At 42.5% G+C, this 22,573-nt stretch overlaps 1 protein-coding gene across 1 annotated transcript in view; it reads right to left on the reverse strand.

Annotated features, from left to right (window-relative positions):
* The window catches only part of LOC113407255 (procollagen galactosyltransferase 2-like), an 86,887-nt gene that overhangs the window by 34,820 nt on the left and 29,494 nt on the right, over positions 1–22,573 (reverse strand). Inside the window, exon 2 of the mRNA XM_026655550.1 lies at positions 1,501–1,611. Within this exon, the coding sequence (XP_026511335.1) occupies positions 1,501–1,611 (111 nt within the window). The remainder of the gene's footprint in view (positions 1–1,500; positions 1,612–22,573) is intronic.

Genomic DNA, 22,573 nt, shown 5'->3' on the forward strand with positions numbered 1-22,573 from the left:
GGGTTCAACGGGTAGTGATCAACGGCTTGATGTCTAACTGGCAGCCTGTATCAAGTGGAGTGCCCCAGGGGTCGGTCCTGGGGCCGATTTTGTTCAACATCTTCATTAATGATCTGGATGCTGGGATGGATTGCACCCTCAGCAAGTTCGCAGATGACACTAAGATGGGGGGAGAAGTAGATATGCTGGTGGGTAGGGATAGGGTCCAGAGTGACCTAGACAAATTAGAGGATTGGGCCAAAAGAAATCTGATGAGGTTCAACAAGGACAAGTACAGAGTCCTGCACTTAGGACAGAAGAATCCCATGCGCTGCTACAAGCTGGGGACCGACTGGCTAAGCGGCAGTTCTGCAGAAAAAGACCTGGGGATTACAGTGGACAAGAAGCTGGATATGAGTCAACAGTGTGCCCTTGTTGCCAAGAAGGCTAACGGCATATTGGGCTGCATTATTAGGAGCACTGCCAGCAGATCGAGGGAAGTGATTATTCCCCTCTATTTGGCACTGGTGAGGCCACATCTGGAGTATTGTGTCCAGTTTTGGGCCTCCCACTACAGAAAGGATGTGGATAAATTGTAGAGATTCCAGCGGAGGGCAACCAAAATGGTTAGGGGGCTGGGGCACATGACTTATGAAGAGAGGCTGAGGGAACTGGTCTTATTTAGTCTGCAGAAAAGAAGAGTGAGGGGGGATTTGATAGCAGCCTTCAACTACCTGAAGGGGGGTTCCAGAGAGGATGGAGCTAGGCTGTTCAAAGTGGTGGCAGATGACAGAACAAGGAGCAATGGCCTCAAGTTGCAGTGGGGGAGGTTTAGGTTGGATATTAGGAAAAACTATTTCACTAAGAGGGTGGTGAAGCACTGGAATGGGTTATCTAGGGAGGTGGTGGAATCTCCATCCTTAGAGGTTTTCAAGGCCTGGCTTGACAAAGCCCTGGCTGGGATGATTTAGTTAGGGTTGGTCCTGCTTTGAGCAGGGGATTGGACTAGATGATTCCTTAGGTCTCTCCCAACCCTAATCTTCTATGATTCTAAGTAAATGATAGTTTCCCTCAAGATTCCTTCCTGGGGCTTGCACTAATTCCCTGGATGGAAAATTACTGAATATTGAAAGCCAGGGACAGAGTTTTGACCAGGGTTGGGGAGATGGAGCATGTTTCCGTGAGTCTCCTGGAAAATAAGGAACCAATCTTTAATTCATTGTACCTTTCAGGAAGATTTTTTGGGTGTGCAAGGAAGGCAGGCTCACATGGGAAATGACTGAATAGAACTGCTTTCTGCTGATAGGTCCCCATCTGGCAAAGTCCTTAACTTTAAACACATGAGTATTCCCACTGAAGTTAAAGATGTGCTCTAGTGCTTTGCTGAGACAGGGCCTTAAAGAATCTGAGTGTAAATCCTGCAACAATCATTTGTTTAAACCACCATTGGTTTAAAGATTTCTATAATCTTGATATTGAAACCCCCAAACCGTTTAGGAAATCACTGGCCATGATACTCACTGAGGCTCCTCCATAGGCCTCCACTCCACATAATGATACAGTTTTTGCACATTCTTCAGCCACTCTCTGAGGATCTCTGTGGTGTTATCAACGTTATGGTCAGTGGCTGCCCTGGAGAAATAAGGGCACAAAGAATCCCATTAATGTAGCATCTGAATAACAGACACAGACTGGACAGGTTAGGACCAGATTCTTTCTCGACAAAGAAATGCCCTCAAATGGGCGGACATACATTGTGTATAAATAGTAAAGTGCACCTGTATGCTGGCTGGCACCCCTGGAACTTTCCTCCTGTCCTAGCCTAGGGCAGATTAGGCCTGCCAGGAGCTCATATACTCTGCACTGGAAGTGTGTGTATAGTTCCAAATCCTGGTAAGAGACATACACACAAATCCATTCAACCCCCCCTTAGGATTCGCCTCGTGGGATTCTCTCTGCAGCACCTGTCCGGGTATGTCTACACTGCAATTAAAAACTGCCAGCTGGCCCGGGCTAAAAGCTCGGATTCAGGAGCTGTTTAATTGCAGTGTAGATATTAGTGCTCAGGCTTGAGCCCTGGATCTAGGACCCTGTAAAGTGGGAGGGTCCCGGAGCTCAGGAGTCCATAGGAGAAGGCCCGCGGCTTCTTCAACTGTTTCTGCCACCCGCTTTTCTGAGGTTGAATGTGTGCACTCGTGTTGTAAGAATCGGGTATAAAATAGCCCCAACTGAAATCAAATCTCAGCAGGGTAGATTCAGCCCTTCATGCTCCCTAAGCTGAGCACCACTTCCCTATTGCTCTATTTCCAATGCAATTTACTATGATTGGGACTTTTGCAGGAAACCTTACAGACTGGAGTCCTGACAGATTCACAGTAACATTAAGGATCCCACAGCACTTTTCCTAAGAGCTGGGATTTGCCCATTGGCATTGGACAAAATATTCCCTATCCTCACAGCCATGCAGCGTGCTGAGTACTACCATGGTCCCAGAGACAGACACATTTCAGTGGCACTGTATGGGGCAGATCCTCAGTTGTATAACATAGCATAGCTCCATGGACTTCACCCTGCTGAACCTGATAAGGATCTGCGCCCTCTGTATTTAATTTATGCAGTGCTTTGAGATCTTTCAGGACAAGGTCTTAGGTATTTTTTCTTACAATATTATATGACCTTATGAGACACAAACAAGGTCTGATTCTCCTCTTGTTTACACTGGTTCCATATCAGTGAAGCTTTTGTCTCCAGGGAATTTACCTGGTTTAGTGAGAGGAAAATCAAGCTGGAAAAGAATTAAATAGCTTCAGGACAGAAAGAAAGAAAGAAAGAAGTAGCCCAGTGCCAATCCTAGGAGTCTTATTGGTGCTCCTGGTTTCCTTCAATGAATATAAAAAGCCACGGCCTGTAACAGAAGACAGCAGTGGTTTTAGCCAGCTGCACCAATAACTTCAAGGGTTGTCTAACATTTACAATCCACATTCCTAAAATATCAGGGCACTCTTTTTAGTGGCCCTGCATTAGCAATCATTTGTGTTGCAGTAGCACTTAGGAGCCCCAGTCGTGGGACAGGCCCCCATTGTGGTAGGCGCTGTATAGACAGAACAAAAAGACATGCCTTCCCCTAAGAGCTTCCAAGTGTGCCTCCCTTCACATTTTACAAGGTCCTAGTTAGTCCTGATGACAGGGGAGGTTTTCAAGGGAGAGTTAGGCACACAATATGGTCAAGACAGGTTGTGTAGGTACCTAACTCCCCTTTGTGCCTTTGACAATATCCCCCAATTTTTCTATCCTGCTGAGTACATGGAAGGGAGAAGAAGAGGGTTTGACTGTAGTTTGGAGAGGGGAGTTGAAGCTCTGGCTTTGGTGTCAGGCCAGCCCCTTTATTACCGTGGGGCTGCTCTCTCACTTCACGCCAACGCCGAGTGTGGACTCTTTCTCTACTCAGCCCTGAGAACTACACAACCCCAAAATGTCAGCAGTATTGACGTTCACGGGGAGAGCAAAGCGAAGGAAGTAGGAAGAGATCGAGATAGTCATTAACAAAGGAAAAGCAATTTCCTTTAAAAAAATTAATACGAGGGAACGTTCCCTTTCCCAGCTGTTGATATACAGACATGAGGTCTGTTCTTGGAGGCTGGAAAAGCAGCTCCCCTAGGAAATAAATGCTGGCTAGCTGAACAGACGTCCTTATGGGTTAAGCAGACAGACACATAGGCTGTGTTTTACAGAGTTACAGCAACTCCCCCGTTAGCATCTAATTCACACTTATATCAATAGTGCCTCCTTGCTTGCTCCAGTCCAAGTGTGGAGACAGAAGTCTGCTCATACTGTCTGTTAGTGTAGGGATGCAACTATAGGGGCCTATGGAGTTCTACAATGAGCTCCATAACTGTCCTCATTTTTGAGAGAGGCGCAGCGCACACAGACCACATGTTCAGCATGCAGTGCTCCGTGTTGTGCCAAGATGGAGCACTTTTTGAAAATAAACACTTGACTTGTGCTACACTAATTGCTGGAGTCTTTCATAAAACATTGCGATCAACACAAACACCAGTTTATGTGACAAAAATGTCACTGGACAAGCGTCCTCTTCACAAAAGCCTCCATAAAAAGCTGCACTAGCTGGCACTCGCCAAAGGGAGGCTGAGGGGTGAAATGAAATGGAAGCTGGTGGAATGGCTAGATCATCAGAGAGGTCACTAGAGGGAAGCCTGCATAGCTGGAGCCTATGCTGTACCTACTCTGTGGGTTAGGGACTAAATCCTGTTCCCATTGGAGTTTTGCCAGTGACTTCACAGAGACAAGGATTTGGCTCAGATAAAGGATTTCAGTCTCCAGGTGTGTCCACCCAGTGGCATTTATAAGCCTTAAACTCTCAAACACAACAAAGTTAGTCACTTCTTGGATCACACATGCTCGGTGACTAGCAATTTGGCAAACCTTTACTTTTTCCAATTTAGAGCTTTAAAAATAGGCCATTCCCAACAGCTATTTTTGTTATTGTTCTCAGAACTATTTACCTTTAACACCATTAAAAGTCAGCATTCACCCATTGTTTCCACACAGTGGTATCTTACCACAGCAGTATGCATCCGTCCTTGGGATAAGAAGTGACTGTGGTGTCTCCAATATCTCTGTCTGGAAACAGTGGGGAAATCTTGACTATTTTATGACAACCACTGCATAAAAACCAAACCACCAACACCAAAAACCAAACAAAACATCAACACAGGTTTCTACTGTTTCTACATAAGTTTCCCTTATAAACTCTGCTTTTCTGTAATCACACGAACAATCTCTGCCACAGTCACCTTTTAGGGGAGAATGGGACATCGAGTAGGTTGCAGATTGGTAATACAATCCAGAGCTTTTTAACCTCAGCTCTCCAATTCTAATTTAGAGGTTACTCTCCCATTGTTTCCCGTGGCATAAGGGAAAGGCGTCTGATAGTCTCAGTCCAATTCCAATAGCACAGAGGTGTCCACATCACGAAAAACACCACCATCATTTGCTTCCTAACTGGCTGTCTGAGGTGGTGCACTGAATGGCCATGGAGAATGTGCTATACTCTCCCCTACAGAAACAGTTGCTGCCAGAAGGGGGTTGAGGCACATTGACAGGGCAATTTGTGAAAAGCGTATGCTGTACTTGGTCTGTCTGAACAAACATGGACTAATTTACTAGAATGCTCTGTGGTGGTGCAGGGATAAATGCAAGTGACAGAGGACTCATTGTGAGGATGCACAGTTTCACACTAGCCAGTCCTGATGCTTCAGTTACACACAATATTCTCCACTGTAAAGGAGCCTTCTTTGTGCTCAAACTATTGACATTTTAAAACTCATCCTGAATGCAGCTCTGCACTAAACAAGCCTCTTTTGAAAACTGACACTGAGAAAACAGCTTGATTTTTTTTTAAAGCAGCATTTGCTTGGGCGTATTGGTGTTGCCCTGACCCCAGTTTTCAATGGAGTTTCATGAATGACAGACAACTTCTAAGTTCAAAATTTCAGCACAGTTCACACCCAGTATGTAGACAGCACACAATCCTCATTAAAGTTCAACGGTGACCAGCCATACGGTCATATTAAGAATGGTGACTGGACTGCCCCCTGCTGGTGTAAAGTAGTAAAAACAAAATCAAACCCTACAGATAGCTACAGATCCTAAATCAGGCACCCAGATTCTGCCTGAGTGCTGCATTAAAACAAGTTTTCAGGAATTCCACCAAATTTGCATCCCATGGAGCAGATGGCAAAGTCCCTAACTCCATTGTTAATATGGCCATGCTGGCACAGAGCTATAGTTCCCAGCATACAATGCCCCATCCTGATCCAATTGGTCAGGCTGACAGAGCTGCTTAGCTAGAGATGGAGCACTGCATGCTGGTACCTGTAGTCTGCATGGCTTGCATCACTGTATGAAAGAGTAGAGTGGCCTGGGGCCATGTTGATGAACTCACTGGACCATCTTAGCCATTCCTGTCCTTTGATTTACCTAAACTGTAGTAGAATAACCTATACAATATTGCCAATTCCAGACATTCAAAAATCATGATTTGAGCCCCCCAAAACCATGAGATTGGCTGATAAGCCATGAGATGTTTAAAAAAAATAAGAAACTTGTTCTTCTGGTTTCTCAGCCTCTAGGGTGCACTCTGGTCATGTTTTCAAGATTTTCTCTGCAACCACGAGGGTTAGAAATTTTCATTTAAAAAAGTCAGTAAGCTGAGTGACCACAAGCACCGGTCATAAATACCCTACAAACTACTGTAATAATCTTACTACAAAATATGCCTTATGAGATATCATTTGAAAACTAATAACTCACTGATCATTAATATTCTTGGGTGATATATGGATGCAGTGTGTATTAAGAGTTGTGGATATATGCTGGACTTATTAATAAAGTGTGTTTAAACCAGGCATATGGAGGAAAGTTGGTAAACAGATCTTCCTGAGACAACGGAACGTGTATTTGATTCTCTGACCATCCCGCTCTTCAGGCAGACACAATGAAAGTCCATTTTTACGTACACCTCTACCCCGATATAACGTGACCAGATATAACATGAATTCGGATATAACACGGTAAAGCAGCGCTCCGGGGGGGGCGGGGCTGTGCATTCCAGCGGATCAAAGCAAGTTCGATATAACATGGTTTCACCTATAATGCAGTAAGATTTTTTGGCTCCCGAGGACAGCGTTATATTAGGGTAGAGGTGTATTAGGTAAACAGTGCAGTTAGGTTAATAAGCTGCTTTTGTCTCTTTACAAGAACAAATGAATCTTATTATTTCTCTGAGCTGCCCAGGAGAGGGCTAGATATTTGCAGAGCACATGGTTTTGGGGGAACTCAGGACTGAGAGTGTGTTGGGTCCCCTTGCTGGTTGTAACCAAGCCTGGAGGAAGCCAAAGTGGGGCCATGAGCTGTGGTCAGGCAGCTAGAGTGAGAACTGCTGAACCAGGGCTGTCAAGCACACAGACACTTCAGGGTGTGACCTGTAGGCTGGTAGGCTGGTTATGAGAGTCCCAGGCTTGCTGCTACAGCAGCAAAGCATTGTAAGTAGGGCTGTCAAGCAATTAAAAAAATTAATTGCGATTAATCGTGCTGTTAAACAATAATAGAAAACCATTTATTTAAATAATTTTGGATGTTTTCTACATTTTCCAATGTAGTGATTTCAATTACAACACAGAATACAAAGTGTACAGTGCTCACTTTATATTTATTTTTATTACAAATATTTGCACTGTAAAAAACAAAAGAAATAGTATTTTTCAATTCACCTAATACAAGTTCTGTAGCGCAATCTCTTTATAATGAAAGTTGAACTTACAAATGTAGAATTATGTAGAAAAAATAACTATTCAAAAATAAAACAATGTAAAACTTTACAGCCTACAAGTCTACTCAGTCTTATTTCTTGTTCAGCCAAACAAGCTTGTTTACATTTGCAGGAGATAATGCTGCCTGCTTCTTGTTCACAGTGTCACCTGAAAGTGAGAACAGGAGTTTGCATGGCACTGTTGCAGCCAGCGTCACAAGATATTTACAAGCCAGATGCGCTAAAGATTCTCCACACCTCGTCCCTCACAGATTTTGGAAGGCACCTCAGATTCTTAAACCTTGGGTTGAGTGCTGTAGCTATCTTTAGAAGTCTCACACTGGTACCTTCTTTGCCTTTTGTCAAATCTGCAGCAAAAGTGTTCTTAAAATGAACATGTGCTGAGTCATCATCAGAGACTGCTATAACATGAAATATATGGCAAAATGCAGGTAAAACAGAGCAGAAGACATATAATTATCCCCCAAGGAGTTCAGTCACAAATTTAATTAACGCATTATTTTTTTAACAAGTGTCATCAGCATGGAGGCATGTCCTCTGGAATTGTGGCCAAAGCATGAAGGCACATATGAATGTTTAGCATATCTGGCACGTAAATGCCTTGCAATGCCAGCTACAAAAGTCCCATGCGAACGCCTGTTTTCACTTTCTGGTGGTATTGTAAATAAGAAGTGGGCAGCATTATTTCCCGTAAATGTAAACAAACTTGTTTCTCTTAGCGATTGGTTGAACAAGAAGTAGGACTGAGTGGACTTGTAGGCTCTAAAGTTTTGCATGGTTTTGTTTTGAGTGCAGTTATATAACAAAACAAAAAAATCTACATTTGTAAATTGCACTTTCATGATAAAGAGATTGCAATACAGTACTTGTATGATGTGAACTGAAAAATACTATTTCTTTTTGTTTATCATTTTTACAGTGCAAATATTTGTAATAAAAATAATAATATAAAGTGAGCACTGTACACTTTGTATTCTGTGTTGTAATTGAAATCAATATATTTGAAAATATAGAAAAACATCCAAAAATATTTAATAACTTCAATTGGTATTCTATTGTTTAACAGTGAGATTAAAACTAAGAGTAATTTTTTTAATCACAATTAATTTTTTTGAGTTAATCGCATGAGTTAACTGTGATTAAGCGACATCCCTAATTGTAAAGCATCCAAGGTTGCAGGGTAAGTGGTGACACAACCCCTCACTGATCTGGATTGCACTCCAAACCATAACACTAAAATTCATGCACAATAATGAAATGGCTCCAGGAGCTGGGGATTGAAGTAAAGCATGAAATACTGGGAGATGTGATCATGGATCTCACAAGAATGGGCAACAGTGCAGAGCAAAGGGAAAAACCCTGGACTACCATTTTCCCCTTTCAAAAGGCTCCCATTGACATAAAGGGTTTTGGATCAGCCCTCAATGCTTTAAGGCTATGGCAGTAACAGGGCTGATGATGCCCTTATTGAAGTCAACGGCAAAACTCCCATTTAGTACAACAGAAACAGGCCCACTCTGACTATGGTAGTTCTGTCCAGTGCACTGAAATCAGACACCTGACAGACAATTCCCTCAATTCAAGTAGTAACGTGCTCTGCTCGTGACTATCAATAAGGGTAGAAGTTTTAACATTGAATGTCCTTTCTCTTGAAGGGGTTAAGTCAGGTCATTCACCCTTGCATTAAAAGGGAGATTTTAAAGTCCAAATCTAGATTTGGTTAACAGAAAGGTTTTGTTAAACATTCTCTTACAGGGCTTACAAGTCACAAAAGTGAATCTGATACTCTACTTTCAGGCCTGGTCCACATGGGAAATGTTACCAGTTACACCAGTACAGTTGTACTGGTATAACTCCCCAACGCAGACACTCTTATCCAATCTGAATGACTTTTTTTCAGTTTAACTAAAACCCCTTCCCAAGAATTGAAATCTAAACCAAAAATGCCGCTCTTACACTCGAATAAGAGTGTCCAGATGGGGAGTTATATCAGCATCAACTATACTGGTTTCAATTTACAACGTAGCTTATACCAATCTAATTTTGCTATGTAGTTCAGCCCCCACTGTCCAAGCTAAGTGAAGTACAATCTCCCCATCCAGAAAAACCCCAACCAACCCTAAGTATCACAGATGGTGAAAGTAAGCAAGCCATTTTAAAACTTTCACAGATGTAATTAACGTATTACTGACAGGGGTAAGGAAAATTGCTGCTATAAATACTGCATAGTATTTTTAGCCTGATGTCTCTTTAAACTTAGGTTTTGAGTGTGTTAATTTAGGTTCTGGCAATTCTGTCCCTCTCCCTGCAAAAAAAAAAAAAAGAAGGTATAAAAAATTCCATCAACTTTTCACTCCTTTAGCACCCTATTTTGAATTCTCAAATTATTTACAGTTTATTTACCTCAAGTGTGGTGTTGGAAGAGCACAGGAGAATATTTTGCTGTTTTTCACCACTGCAGGAAAGGTACTGTCGGGCAGAAGGAACACTGTGTGCCTTTTAGCCTCCCAGTTTCCATGCAGCATTGTAACACATGCGGTGGAAAAATCTAACACAAGTGGCCTGCAGTAGTTTTCCTACTGCATTTAAAATTCCCTAACTCTTCACTTGGATAGGCTGGGAGGAAGAGCTTTTACTGATGGTGTTCGCTGTAGTTTTAAAATATTATATTGGAAAGCAGATTAACAACAGTAGGCAACTGATTTTCCAAAATAGAAGAAAATGGTAAGAGCAGCTTCTCTTTCTTTACATGACTGCTTAAAAGATTCTTAGACCTTTTACAGTAAAGATCAAATAGTGGAACAGTTAACCAAAAGCCTGATCCGGCACAAATTACCGGTAAGTCAACTGGCGCTTTACGTTGAGACCCTAGAGCTGTATACAAAAGGCCATTACAGTAGAACCTAAGAGTTACGAACACCAGACTTACGAACTGACCTGTCAACCACACACCTCATTTGGAACCAGAATACACAATCAGGCAGCAGCAGAGACAAAAAAAAAAAAAAAGGGTAAATACAGTACAGTACTGCGTTAAACGCAAACTACTAAAAAATAAAGGGAAAGCATTTTTCTTCTGCATAGTAAAGTTTCAAAGCTGTCTTAAGTCAATGTTCAGTTGTAAACTTTTGAAAGAACAACCATAACATTTTGTTCAGAGTTACGAACATTTCAGAGTTACCAACAACCTCCATTCCCGAGGTGTTCCTAACTCTGAGGTTGTACTGTATATTTAATGGAAAGTCTCCATTGACTTCTATGGATTTTGTATCAGGCCCGTAATGAGGTCCTTATGACCTCATGCTGTAGAAGCTAGCAATGGAAAGGCTCCACTCAATCATCTTGTTCATCTCATAAGAGACTTTGAGCCAGGGATGAAGCGTTTGTGGCAGGTTAGCTGTTGAAATAAAGAGTTATATAGGGTCCTTCCTGTTTGCAATGGAGTACTGAAGAAGGCTATACTTGAAGTGTTTCTCTACATTCTCAGATCTAAGATAGAGAAAACTCTCGGATACATATAGACAAAGTCACTCGCCCAAGTTATGCCCACAAAACTAGTGCACAGCCCCCCTGTATCCACAAATTGTGTATGTGACTGAACAAACTGTCCTTGGCACACACAAATCAGGTAATTCCAGGAGCAAAAGGGTATTTGGATGTGCAGTCACCTAATCTGTTTGCATGCTCAAATCCAGAATTTGCCCTACATCCATTGAGCTTGGGGATTTGGGTAAGCCACTTGGCACAGGTGATCTTAAAAAGCACATGGGACAAATCCTGCCACTCCCAAATGGGTGCACAGTGCCTTCCGGCAGCAGAACCAATGCAGCAGAGGGCAGGAGTTGAGGAGGTGCCATAGAAGGTCTATAACACCTGCATGGCTCAGAGCCCCCCACAGTAGGGACTCTCTGCGATTCTGGAGGAAGGGGAAGGATTTTATAAAACTTGAGAGCAACAAAAATGTTTCATGATTTTATTCAAGCCAACAGTTAAACGAAAGCCAGATTTTTATTCCATTTAAGCATTGCCCTCCACTTCACTAAGATACAGGAGCAGAATGTGGCGCTAACTGTGAATCTGATCTAAAATCCACTGGAGTCAATGGGAGTCTTTCTATTGACTTCAGTGGACTTTGGATCAGTCCCTGTATGCAGAGAGTGAAACCCATGGATATATATATTTTAAGGCAAAAAATACCATTATTATCATTTGGTCTGAGCTCCTGCATAACAAAGGGCAGAGAATTTTACCAGTGATTCCTGAAAACTGACTGGAAACTTTAGCGAAGTATAAAATACTAAAATGAGTGTCACTGATGAAAAGTACATTTGATTTTAAAAATGATTTCAGTTTTAATAATCTATAATGTTATTTGGTAACAGAAGGATTTTTAATATATAATTCTAATTATGATAGTTTAAGATAAACTAACACAGGGTAGGTACAGAGCTAGGTAGCTTCTGCTTCATATGACCTTTTCAAGCTAATGGGGCCTCCAAACAGTTTGGATTATACAGATGGAGCATTTATAGAGGGCCTGATTCATCTTTCACATGAATAATGTCAATCAGGAGTAACTTCACCTGTGTGAGAGGAGAGACAGGTCCAGTGGCTAACACGCTGTCCTGATTAATTTTTGTGTTTATTTCTGGATACACCTAGTCCTCCCAAAAGTAACCAAAAAAAAAAAAAAAGCAACAGAATTCTAATACGAGCCAAATATTAATTTGGTTTTAGAATTCCCATAACAAGTGGTAAGTAAAGAACAGACAAGTCATTTATTCCTGTCTTTTCATTAGGGGTGTGTGACTGCTGCCAGAATTTTTAAAATCCCCAAACAACCAACTGGCACATCTCCCGGCAAACCAAAGACAAATCTTGAGTAGGACACTATAAAGTGGAGAGAAACTAGAAGAGAATTTTTGTTTCCTAAAGGAAGAGATATCAAAACACGGCTAAAACGTCTGAAACCCAGGGAGAAGACTTTTCCAGGAGCAAGCAGAGAATTAACAGGGAGCAACTACTGTAAGTTAGTGGACTCATGCACATTTTTCAGGAATATCAGTGCTATACCACCTTCTACCTAGGGGTCTCAGCACACTACCCAAATAATAACTCTAACAGCACCTAAATGAGGTTTTACAAATGGGAACCCAAAGCCAAGACAGGTTATGTTATTTACACCATGTCTCACAAGAACTCTCTGGCAGGGTTGGGAGTAGAATCCAGATCTCCTGATTCCCAGTCCTTTACTTCAGCTACAAAACCATCCTTGCCCAGTGGGGGGAGTAAATAATATTATCAAATGTTGTTTAATCACAATTCCTCTGCTCCCACCACAGTAGCTGACGCATCGGTCTACACAGTAATGCAGCAAGTCAAATGACGTTCACTGCACCTGTCAAGGTGAGTAGCAAGGAAAAGTGAGTGAAGTCCAGCTCTGTGGGCTGAATGCCCTTACTCACCAGGCTGTGGAGGGGACTCAGGTAAAGAACAATTCATCTCCTTTAAAATTTGCTTTCTTCTTTGAGAAATCCAGCATTCCTGACTGGTTTGCTAAGACAGCCCAGAATCCATTCTTCTGTGAAGTTACAGATACCATTAGTCCCAGGTTGTCTATGGTGTAGGAGAGAGTGATGCATTAGGGGACATATTCAGCTAGCCAGGTAATGCCAATGGATTTCACAAAATCTATTATTTCACCATTGATTACCTCCTTGCCTAGTGGGTATGGGCATCAGCCCACAGGCTCCAATTCAGCAAAACATACATGAGTACATGCATAAATTCCATGGAAGTCATGAGATTTAAGCATGTGCTTAACTTTTCGCATGGATTTGAGCATTTTGCTGAATTAAGGCCATAATGCTGAGCATAACTTGGTTTTCATTTTAACTCTTCACCTTTAAGTGTATCCCTTCAGGTCTCAGGATAATCCTGAAGGAGAGAGAGTTTGGGTCTCAGGTAAATCATAGGGGATTATGTGAATGAAAGATTGTTAGAGCTTTGAGCCAGCAAGGACAGACACACTCCCCAGGCTGGGCAGCCGTACAAGAGTGTAACCTCACAGAAAAGGAATGCAAGTACGTTTCTCCAATAAGCCATGTTTCATGTTCTTCAGCAGCTTCTGGCAGCAGCAAAACGTAGAAACTTAAGAGGCCTTGTAAACAAAAGAGAGCATGATTCATATATTGAAATGCACAGGGGGTTCATTGTTTTAGCACAGGTGGAGAAATCTCAGACACTCTTGGCTCTTTCTTTACTATTATTGCACAGATTGTCATAGCAGGAGGTGCATCTGCGGCTGGGCTTGGTATAGAGAGAAAGATGAGATTAACTGGCTCCCTAAGAAACATCTCCTTAATATATAACTGGAAAAATACCATCTTAATCTGTAATAAACAATGGCTGAATATAGTAACACTATCTACATCTTAAGGGGGAGTCTCAAACAGCCACTGCAGGCATTGGGCCCCTGCTCTAGAGGGAGCAGGATATGGCCAATGGATCTTCATAGCAGATGCACTGGCCCCTCTCCTGCCCATCCCCCAAATCCTGTCGCAGAGGGACACCACTAGGGTGACCAGATAGCAAGTGTAAAAAATCAGGACAGGGGTGGGGGGTAATAGGTGCCTATATAAGAAAAAGCCCCCAAAATCGGGACTGTTCCTATAAAATCGGGACATCTGGTCACCCTAGATACCACACAGAGATGAGCTATGCACTGGCATGAGGAGCCCCACTATGGCCTCCTCAAATCCTTCCCCTCCTCCATGCAGTGACTTGTTTCTGCTGCAGAGAGAGCCTTCCGGAGCTTGGCCCTACGGATGTTCTTCTTGGGTGTCCATTCCATTTCTCAGAGTACTTTGGTATAAAAGATTTACATTTATTAACAATAGATCCAGGCCAATGTATTCAATGTCATTAAGCTCCGTTGGCACAGGTCACATCTCAGAAACAAACATAACAATGGCATCAATATCCCACAGGTAGTCCATCCAAATGAGGCCTCTGATACTCCCCTCACATCTGCTGTGTACTAGAGGCCAAAAACTGGCTCTCTATGTATTCCCTTTGCGTAAAGGGAATCCCTAGGTGAAAATGAACCATAGGAACATCAGCCACTTCACTCCAGGCCCCTTCCCTTCTGGCTCCAGTCCTCCCGATGTTCTCCATAAACTGCCCCTACATTAGAGACCATCAACATGCAGATAAAATTTGACCCTGGTCCTGAAAACACTTATGTTCATGCTTGACTTCATAGGGATGACTCCTGGGAATAAAGTCAATCACATCTGCAAGTGTTGGGAGGACCAGGGCTTTTGTTGATCTCTGAACCAGTTAACTATGTTAATAAGTCAATAGCTACCTCTATCAAAGCTCTTGAGGGATGGTTTGTTTCCTTTAATGCCTAAATGAGACACTAACCAATAAAACTGCTCAGATGAATAATCAAGTGGAAACAGGCAAGAAGAAATTTGAGGACACTGAAAAGATATTTTTGGCTCTGGAAATTGAACATCTCCTGCACCCAACTCCCATTGATTTTCAGTGGAAATCTCCCCCTAAAATATTAGCAGGTGTTCTAATTAAACTAAAGAATACCAAAAAAACAGAAAAATCTAGAAAACTTCATTAAAGTTTCTAATCTCCACATATTGGACCTAATCCAAAACCCACGGAAATCCATGGGAGACTTTCCATTGACTCTGCTTTGGATCATGCCCCCTGGACCTTTGGTATTTGGAGAAAGGAGGATCTAACTCATTCCGTTTCTGGTTTTCATATTTTTTGCAAAAGTTTGAATGTTCCCTCCAGCTATCAAAAAAATGTATGTACCTAATGAAAGTTCAACATTTAAATCTATAGATCAGTTTCGTACATCTTATAGTACCACAAGTGTAACATTTAGATTCTCATAATATAAAGTGGGTTTTACAGTTTGTCTGGGAAAAAGGCAGAACAATTATATATACATTCCTGCACACACACATTCTAGATGGCAAGGGGAAGGCAAGCAGTTTCTGCCTGAGACAGAATTTGCTGCGCTTGGTTTTCTGCTTCTGTTTTGTTTCTTTCCTAGTTTAGATTAAAGATCAAAAGCTTTGTACTTGTGATAATTGTAATGCAAAACCTTTTCTTGTTTCTAAAATAAGAAAGATAGTTCAAGTCAACAGGGATATTGGCTTCAATACTGATCCAATAGAACTCTGTTATTCTTTTGATACAGCAGACTGTTACTGAATATCTATTTCAGGATTATCTTTATTTCAATTTGAACAATGATACACCTCTACCCCTATATAATGCTGTCCTTGGGAGACAAAAAATCTTACTGCATTATAGGTGAGACCGCGTTATATCGAACTTGCTTTGATCCGCTGGAGCGTGCAGCCCCTCCCCCCCCCCCCCACCCCTGCTTTACCGCATTATATCTGAATTCGTGTTATATCAGGTCACGTTATATCGGGGTAGAGGTATATTTGCTGTACGTAATTAACAGGATGCACCTGAGCTTTGTGTACATTCAATTCTTTCATCAAGATTTTTGTGAGACTCTCTCTAGGCAAAATATTTTTATGAATGGTTTTGATTTTTAAACTGTTTTGCTTTCTATAACAATGTAATCCTAAATCTCATGGGCTATACCAGGGGTAGGCAACCTATGGCACGCATGCCAAAGGCGGCACGCGAGCTGATTTTCAGTGGCACTCACACTGCCCGGGTCCTGGCCACTGGTCAATGGGGGGTCTGCATTTTAATTTAATTTTAAATTGAAGCTTCGTAAACATTTTAAAAACCTTATTTACTTTACATACAACAATAGTTTAGTTATATATTATAGACTTATAGAAAGAGACCTTCTAAAAACATTAAAATGTATTACTGGCACGCGAAACCTTAAATTAGAGTGAATAAATGAAGACTGGGCACACCACTTCTGAAAGGTTGCCGACCCCTGGGCTATACTGTATTAAAAATAATTTTAAGAAACCACAAACACTGCCGTTTGTAACCCAAATATTACAGAATTAAGAAATTGACTACAAACAAAAGTAAAAGTGGCTTTTGTTGATTTGGGACAAGTTAACAAACAACCTATATTAGGGAAAATAAATGAGATTTTTTTAATATTCAGTTTTAATTATTAAAGGTGTTATTAATAACAAAAGGAGATGATTCACTTAAGAATATAGTTCCTCAGCTGGTGTAAATCAGCATGGTATTGACGTTAAGGCTAGTTTATACCAGATGAGGATCTGGCCCATGATTTCTAAGCTGACAGTGTCCTTTTACAGGGTACGGCTGGGTTTGTTCAGATTGAACAAATAACCCTTCCAAAGGAAAACATGCTGATATATAATAACCATCAAAAGGCTCTTCCTGATTTTTCAGACAGCAATGGCAGCTGCACATAGCCTCAAAGAAGCCCGAAACAAGAAGATTTGTATCCCTCAGAGCTGTATGGGGTAAAAGAATGTACAGGGAGGTGTTACAATATACTTCCAGAGGACAAAAACAAATATAGCACCTGGAGGAGAGAACTACTTCGAACTCCAAATGTGAAGTAAAGGAATGCAAGAGCAGACAGTAAATTGTGCTTCAGACAGAGAGGCCAAAGGGGTAATAAAGAGAGTGTCTGCATGGGAGCTGCATTAGGAAATGCTTTCACTTTCAAATCATGACTTCTTTTCCAGAACACAGATATGTACTGGGTGTAATGAAAGCGCTGGGACTTTAATTAATGCATGATGAGGAACTTTTTTTATATATGAACAGGTACACAGGAAGGGGGCTGTGTTTCTCCTCCCTTGGTGTTCACACCTCAACTGCTAGAAGAGGGCCTCATCCTCCCTGACTGAACTAACCTCGTTATCTCTAGACTGATTCTTGCCTGCATATTTACACCTGCCTCTGGAAATTTCCACTACATGCGTCTGACAAAATCTTATGCTCCAATACGTCTGTTAGTCTATAAGGTGCCACAGGACTCTGTCGCTTTTTACATCGTGCTATAAAACCTTAGTGGAGACAAGGCACTGCTAGTTTTTATTTTAACATGAGGTACCTAGACAAGGTCAAGGGGGTTAGTGGGGATTTTCTGCCAAACCCTCTGCTTCTCCCAAAATCAGCAAATTGAATATTTTGTAATTGCTGCAGGCTGAGGACTGCAAACAACCTACTCATAGAAAGCAGGACTGGGCCCTCCAGACCTAGCAGCCAGCATGTTGCTATCTGTTTGCATATTCCAGGTGTTGAAAAGAGAGTATGCAATGTTTTGTAGAGAGCGTTCCAAAACATAGAATAATCGCCAGGAGGTATCTTCCAGTCAAGCTGCTCTGACTGACTTCAACACTTGAGGCTTCAGGTATGCGCTTCGTCATGGTGCAGCCTGCAGAACATCACCTTGCTGGGTTTCAGGACCGTATCTATGTTACAGTCTTCCAATGGCCATATGGAGGGGGCAGCGCCAACCTTTCAGATAAATGAACCTGTGGAGGTTGGGAGGAGAAAGCCAATAGGTTTGAAAAGGCTGCACGGCTCCCCAGAGCACAGTGAAGGGAACGCTGCCCAGCTTCAAATACTGGCTGGCTTTAAAGAGTCATTGTTAGCTGGAGCATGGCCCCTTTGAAACTAGCTGTCATTCTCTCCTAGGGTACAGTAGCATGTCAGGGACGTACCCAGAGCTCTACTGTATTCCAGACTAAAGGCTACCACCATACCAACAACTGGTCCACCACTGGGGTGTAACAAGGAGGTAGGGCTCTTCTGTTAGCAGGAGTTGAAAAAGGAGTGCTAAGGCTAATAAGAAAATGTTGTTTCGAAGTGAAGTGTCAAAACAAACTATTTAGACATTTTTGAATTTCTTCTCCAGCCCAAACTATTCGCCAGATTTCACCCAAATTCACAAATAGTTTTGTTGCCCCCCAGTGCATTTTTTAACTAATTTACTATTCACTGAAAAGAGAAATTCACCCAGCTCTAGCGCTAACTACTTCTGCTTCCTACTCACTGTGGTGTGTGTGGCTTGTTTATTCCACCCTGGATATCAGAAAGGTGGCAATGTCTCTTCAGTCAGAGGGAACCAGGGCCTGGGATGGAGAGGTCTCTGCAGGGAAATGCTAAGAATAGCCACCTAAAAGCAGGACAGGTGATAAAATCCATGGGAGAAGGACTCTAGAGAGGAAATCTTAATGCTGTGAAAGGATCCTCACTAGTCCCCTCTAGTTACACAGAGGGAGAGTGGGGATTTGCTCCCCCATGGAACAATTATATAGGGCTTGCCCATAACCCTAGAGAATTGACAAGGATCCTTGGGAGGCCAGAACCATCTGCATGGCGGCCCTGTGCTTTTAAACCAACTCTGGTCCACGGGTGCTTGAAAGACTTCTTCCATTATCTGCACAACATCTAGCAAGCTGGCACCCAGGCACATACGAACACCACCCACAGAAAGGGATGGTACCAGCTGGTCTTATCTGCCACTATGGAAACTGGATGCTAAGGCTAAAGATGGAGCCAAGTTGCAAAGTTTGGATTCAGTTGCAAGTTCAGGAATGTTTGGATCCAGATTTTTGCTTAGGCCAATCTCTAATTAATGATAACACAGGCTAGGGACTGAATCTTACTCCCACTTATGTCAATAGCAGAATTTATATCAATTTCCAAGGGACTAAAAATCATCCCGGTGTCCTTGGGACTGACGAGGTTTCAGAATACGGCAAATCTTTGTACGTCTGCTGCAAAGCTCCAGCCAAGGGCCTCACCCTGGGAGGTGCAGAATAGGGCAGCGTGGAGGGTGCTCAGCTCCTTACAGGAAATGCTTGGCCCTTCCCAAGATCTGGCCCGTGGAAAGCAGGTAAAACCTCAACTATGCACTCCCTGGTCATTGGCAGATTAGATCAGGCCTCTAACATTGTTTCTGTTGGCAGTGTGCATGTCTGTGTGCTACTTGCCATTCACAGCTCTGTATGTATTGCTGTGGTGCAGCTGTTGGAAGAAACCTGGTTGGTGGACCCTGCACTGTAAATAAGCTCTCTCACCCACTTGCATTCACAAATATGACTCTGCATTTCTTCCTCATGAAAGAAATCACTGTCTGGGGATGGAAAGGGCTGTGAGATCTGCAGGAGTATGCCCCAGTTGAACAGATTAGTCAAGCAAGAAGAAATCCTGAGTATTGTTGCTGAGATGCAGAGAATATTATAGCTACCAGTAGGAGCCCCGATATTGCAGACTTCTCTCACCCCAGTTTTGCTTAAGTAAGAGTTAGAGCATCAGGCCCAAAGGCAGAGCTCCATTGCACTGCACTCCATTCTTGCATTACAAGGAAGGTAGAAGATTAAACAGGTTCAACTAGGATATACTATATTACATCAGACTATTGTCCGATCTAGTCTAGACTGCTGCCACCAGCTGCAGCCAATACCTGATATTTCAGAGAAAAGCCAAAGCACCTAATAACACCCACCCAAATATTCTATGAAGAGAAGATTCCTTCCTGATCCCCAACTGTGATCAGCCTGGAGCATGAGGTCTGATTACCCTTGTCACCTTCCACAGTTACAAATGTTATCAGCAGTTGGAAAGTTATCCAGCCCACAGATAGCTATACAAACCATAAAATATTGTTCCCTTTTATTTGTTCTAAATGTGCTTGTCTATCATTTCAAGTGATTCCTTGGTATCATACCACTGGGAGAGGATGAGGGATCAAACAACATGTGACAGGTATGTAATCACATTGCTTAACGCACTATTAGCAGGTGCTCAGATAATATAAGGATGAGTGCAGTATAAAAACCTTTTTATATAGACTAAAATAAATAAATTAAAGGGCCTATATCTGTCTACATACTCGTGTAACCTGCAGCACCATAGTATCTGAAGGGGAAAAAAACAACCTATGATTCATATTATTCTCTTAATAATTTTAAATACCTCAATCACATTTTCTATCCCAATTTTTCTCAACTGGAATGATGTTTCCTATCAGGGAATAGTTAACCTTTAGGTAATGGACAGATAGCAATGGGGACTGGACACAGATAAGGAAGACAAAGCACTAGCGGCTCAGAACATAAGTAGAAGCATGAATTAGAGAGGAGGATAAAAGTGAGTGGAGTCTCTTATCTGATGCTTTTATCTGTTCTGTGGCGACAGGCCCATTTCCTGAGGAATAGAAAGCATTGATAGGGCATCAGTGTTTAAAAATAGGCCAGAAAATACACTGAGTGGTCCGGGACCAAGTGGCAACCAGGGAACCAGAGCAAAGGAGAATTGCCAGCTATGTTTTTTGTTTAAAAAGAACAAGGTAGCTGGGGGGGTTATGCAGGAGCCAGGCATAGGTTTTGCCAGGCCTATGGATAAAGGTATGTGTGGCCCCATCCAGCTTGCTCTCCACTTGCATCTGGCCTCCCAACCTCTCCTAACCGACAACAGGTAAAACAATCAAAAGTCCAACTTCACACAGCTACAGCACCTTCTCTCAAAGGATACCAAAGCACTTAGGCGCTTAAGGGCCACTGACAGTCAATGGGGTCTTGGCACTCTTGAGAATTTTAGCCTTAACTGGTAATGAGTTTAGTCTGTGAGCCAAGGAAGTATCATCATCTTCATTTCCAGATGGAGAAGAAGAAAGCACAGAAGTCAAGGGACTTGCCAAGAGTCACATAGGACAGTCCGAGGCAGAATCAGGGACCGAACTCTCATCTCCTGAGCTTCACCAAAAACATCTTCCCTCTTCCTAACGTCCTCCCACAAGTGCCTATCAAGCCCAAAGACTGCCGGGGCATATACAAGCCAGGCAGCACGCAAGCAGCACAACAAAGCAGGGATGGGAACTGCTAGGAAGATCTGTGGCATAGAACCTTAGCAGCTTCTGGTGCTTGGCCAGAGAAAGACAGTACAGGAACGAAGGCTGAGAGAAGGCTACACGAAGGAGCAGATGGTCTACTGTCAACACTAGTACAAGAGATGTCACATTTCAGCAACAGGACCAGGAGCTCTGGAGGAAGGGAGCCCTATGCAACTTCATAGATAAAAAGGACAGGGGCTGCCAGAGGGTTGTGCCTCAGATATCCTAGCACAGATTGACAGAGCCAGAAGGGTACCCAGAAGTCACCTACTGCAGGACAGGCCCAACAAAGAAAGTAACAGAACACCACTAGCCATCACCTAGAGCCCCCAACTAAAACCTCTCCAGAGCATCATCAAGGATCTACAACCTATCTTGGAGGACGATCCCTCACTCTCACAGACCTTGGGAGGCAGACCAGTCCTTGCTTACAGACAGACCCCACCCCCAACCTGAAGCAAATACTCACCAGCAACTATACACCACACAACAGAAACACTAACCCAGGAACCAATCCCTGCAACAAACCCCGTTGCCAACTCTGTCTGCATATCTATTCAAGGGACACCATCTTAGGACCTAACCACATCAGCCATACCATCAGGGGCTCGTTCACCTGCACATCTACCAATGTGATATATACCATCATGTGCCAGCAATGCCCCTCTGCCATGTACATTGGCCAAACCAGACAGTCTCTACACAAAAGAATAAATGGACACAAATCAGACATCAAGAATTGTAACATTCAAAAAACAGTAGGAGAGCTCTGCAATCTCCCTGGACACTCAATAACAGACTTAAAAGTGGCCATTCTTCAACAAAAAAACTTCAAAACCAGACTTCAACGAGAAACTGCAGAACTGGAATTAATTTGCAAACTTCACACCATCAAATTAGGCCTGAATAAAGACCGGGAGTGGCTGGGTCACTACAAAAAATAATTTTCCTTCTATTGATACTCACACCTTCTTGTCAACTGTTGGAAATGGGCCACATCCACCGTAATTGAATTGGCCTTGTTAGCACTGACCCCCCATTTGGTAAGGCAACTCCCATCTTTTCATGTGCTGTATATTTATACCTGCTTATTGTATTTTTCACTCCATGTATCTGATGAAGTGGGTTCTAGCCCACGAAAGCTTATGGCCAAATAAATTTGTTAGTCTCTAAGGTGCCACAAGGATTCCTCGTTGTTTTTACTGATACAGACTAACACGGCTACCACTCTGAAACCTAGCACAGAGGGGCATTCTGCACATGCATGAGTTTAAATGCTCTCCTTCTGTTATTTCACATTTTAAGCAACTCAAATTCAGACCTGGTATAAGCAGGTACAACTTCATTGAGTTCAGTGGAGTTAAACCTTCTGACAGCAGGTCAAA

The sequence above is a fragment of the Terrapene carolina genome, unplaced genomic scaffold, assembly GCF_002925995.2.
Source record: "Terrapene carolina triunguis isolate 2854851 unplaced genomic scaffold, T_m_triunguis-2.0 Scaffold210, whole genome shotgun sequence".
NCBI lineage: Eukaryota > Metazoa > Chordata > Testudines > Emydidae > Terrapene > Terrapene triunguis.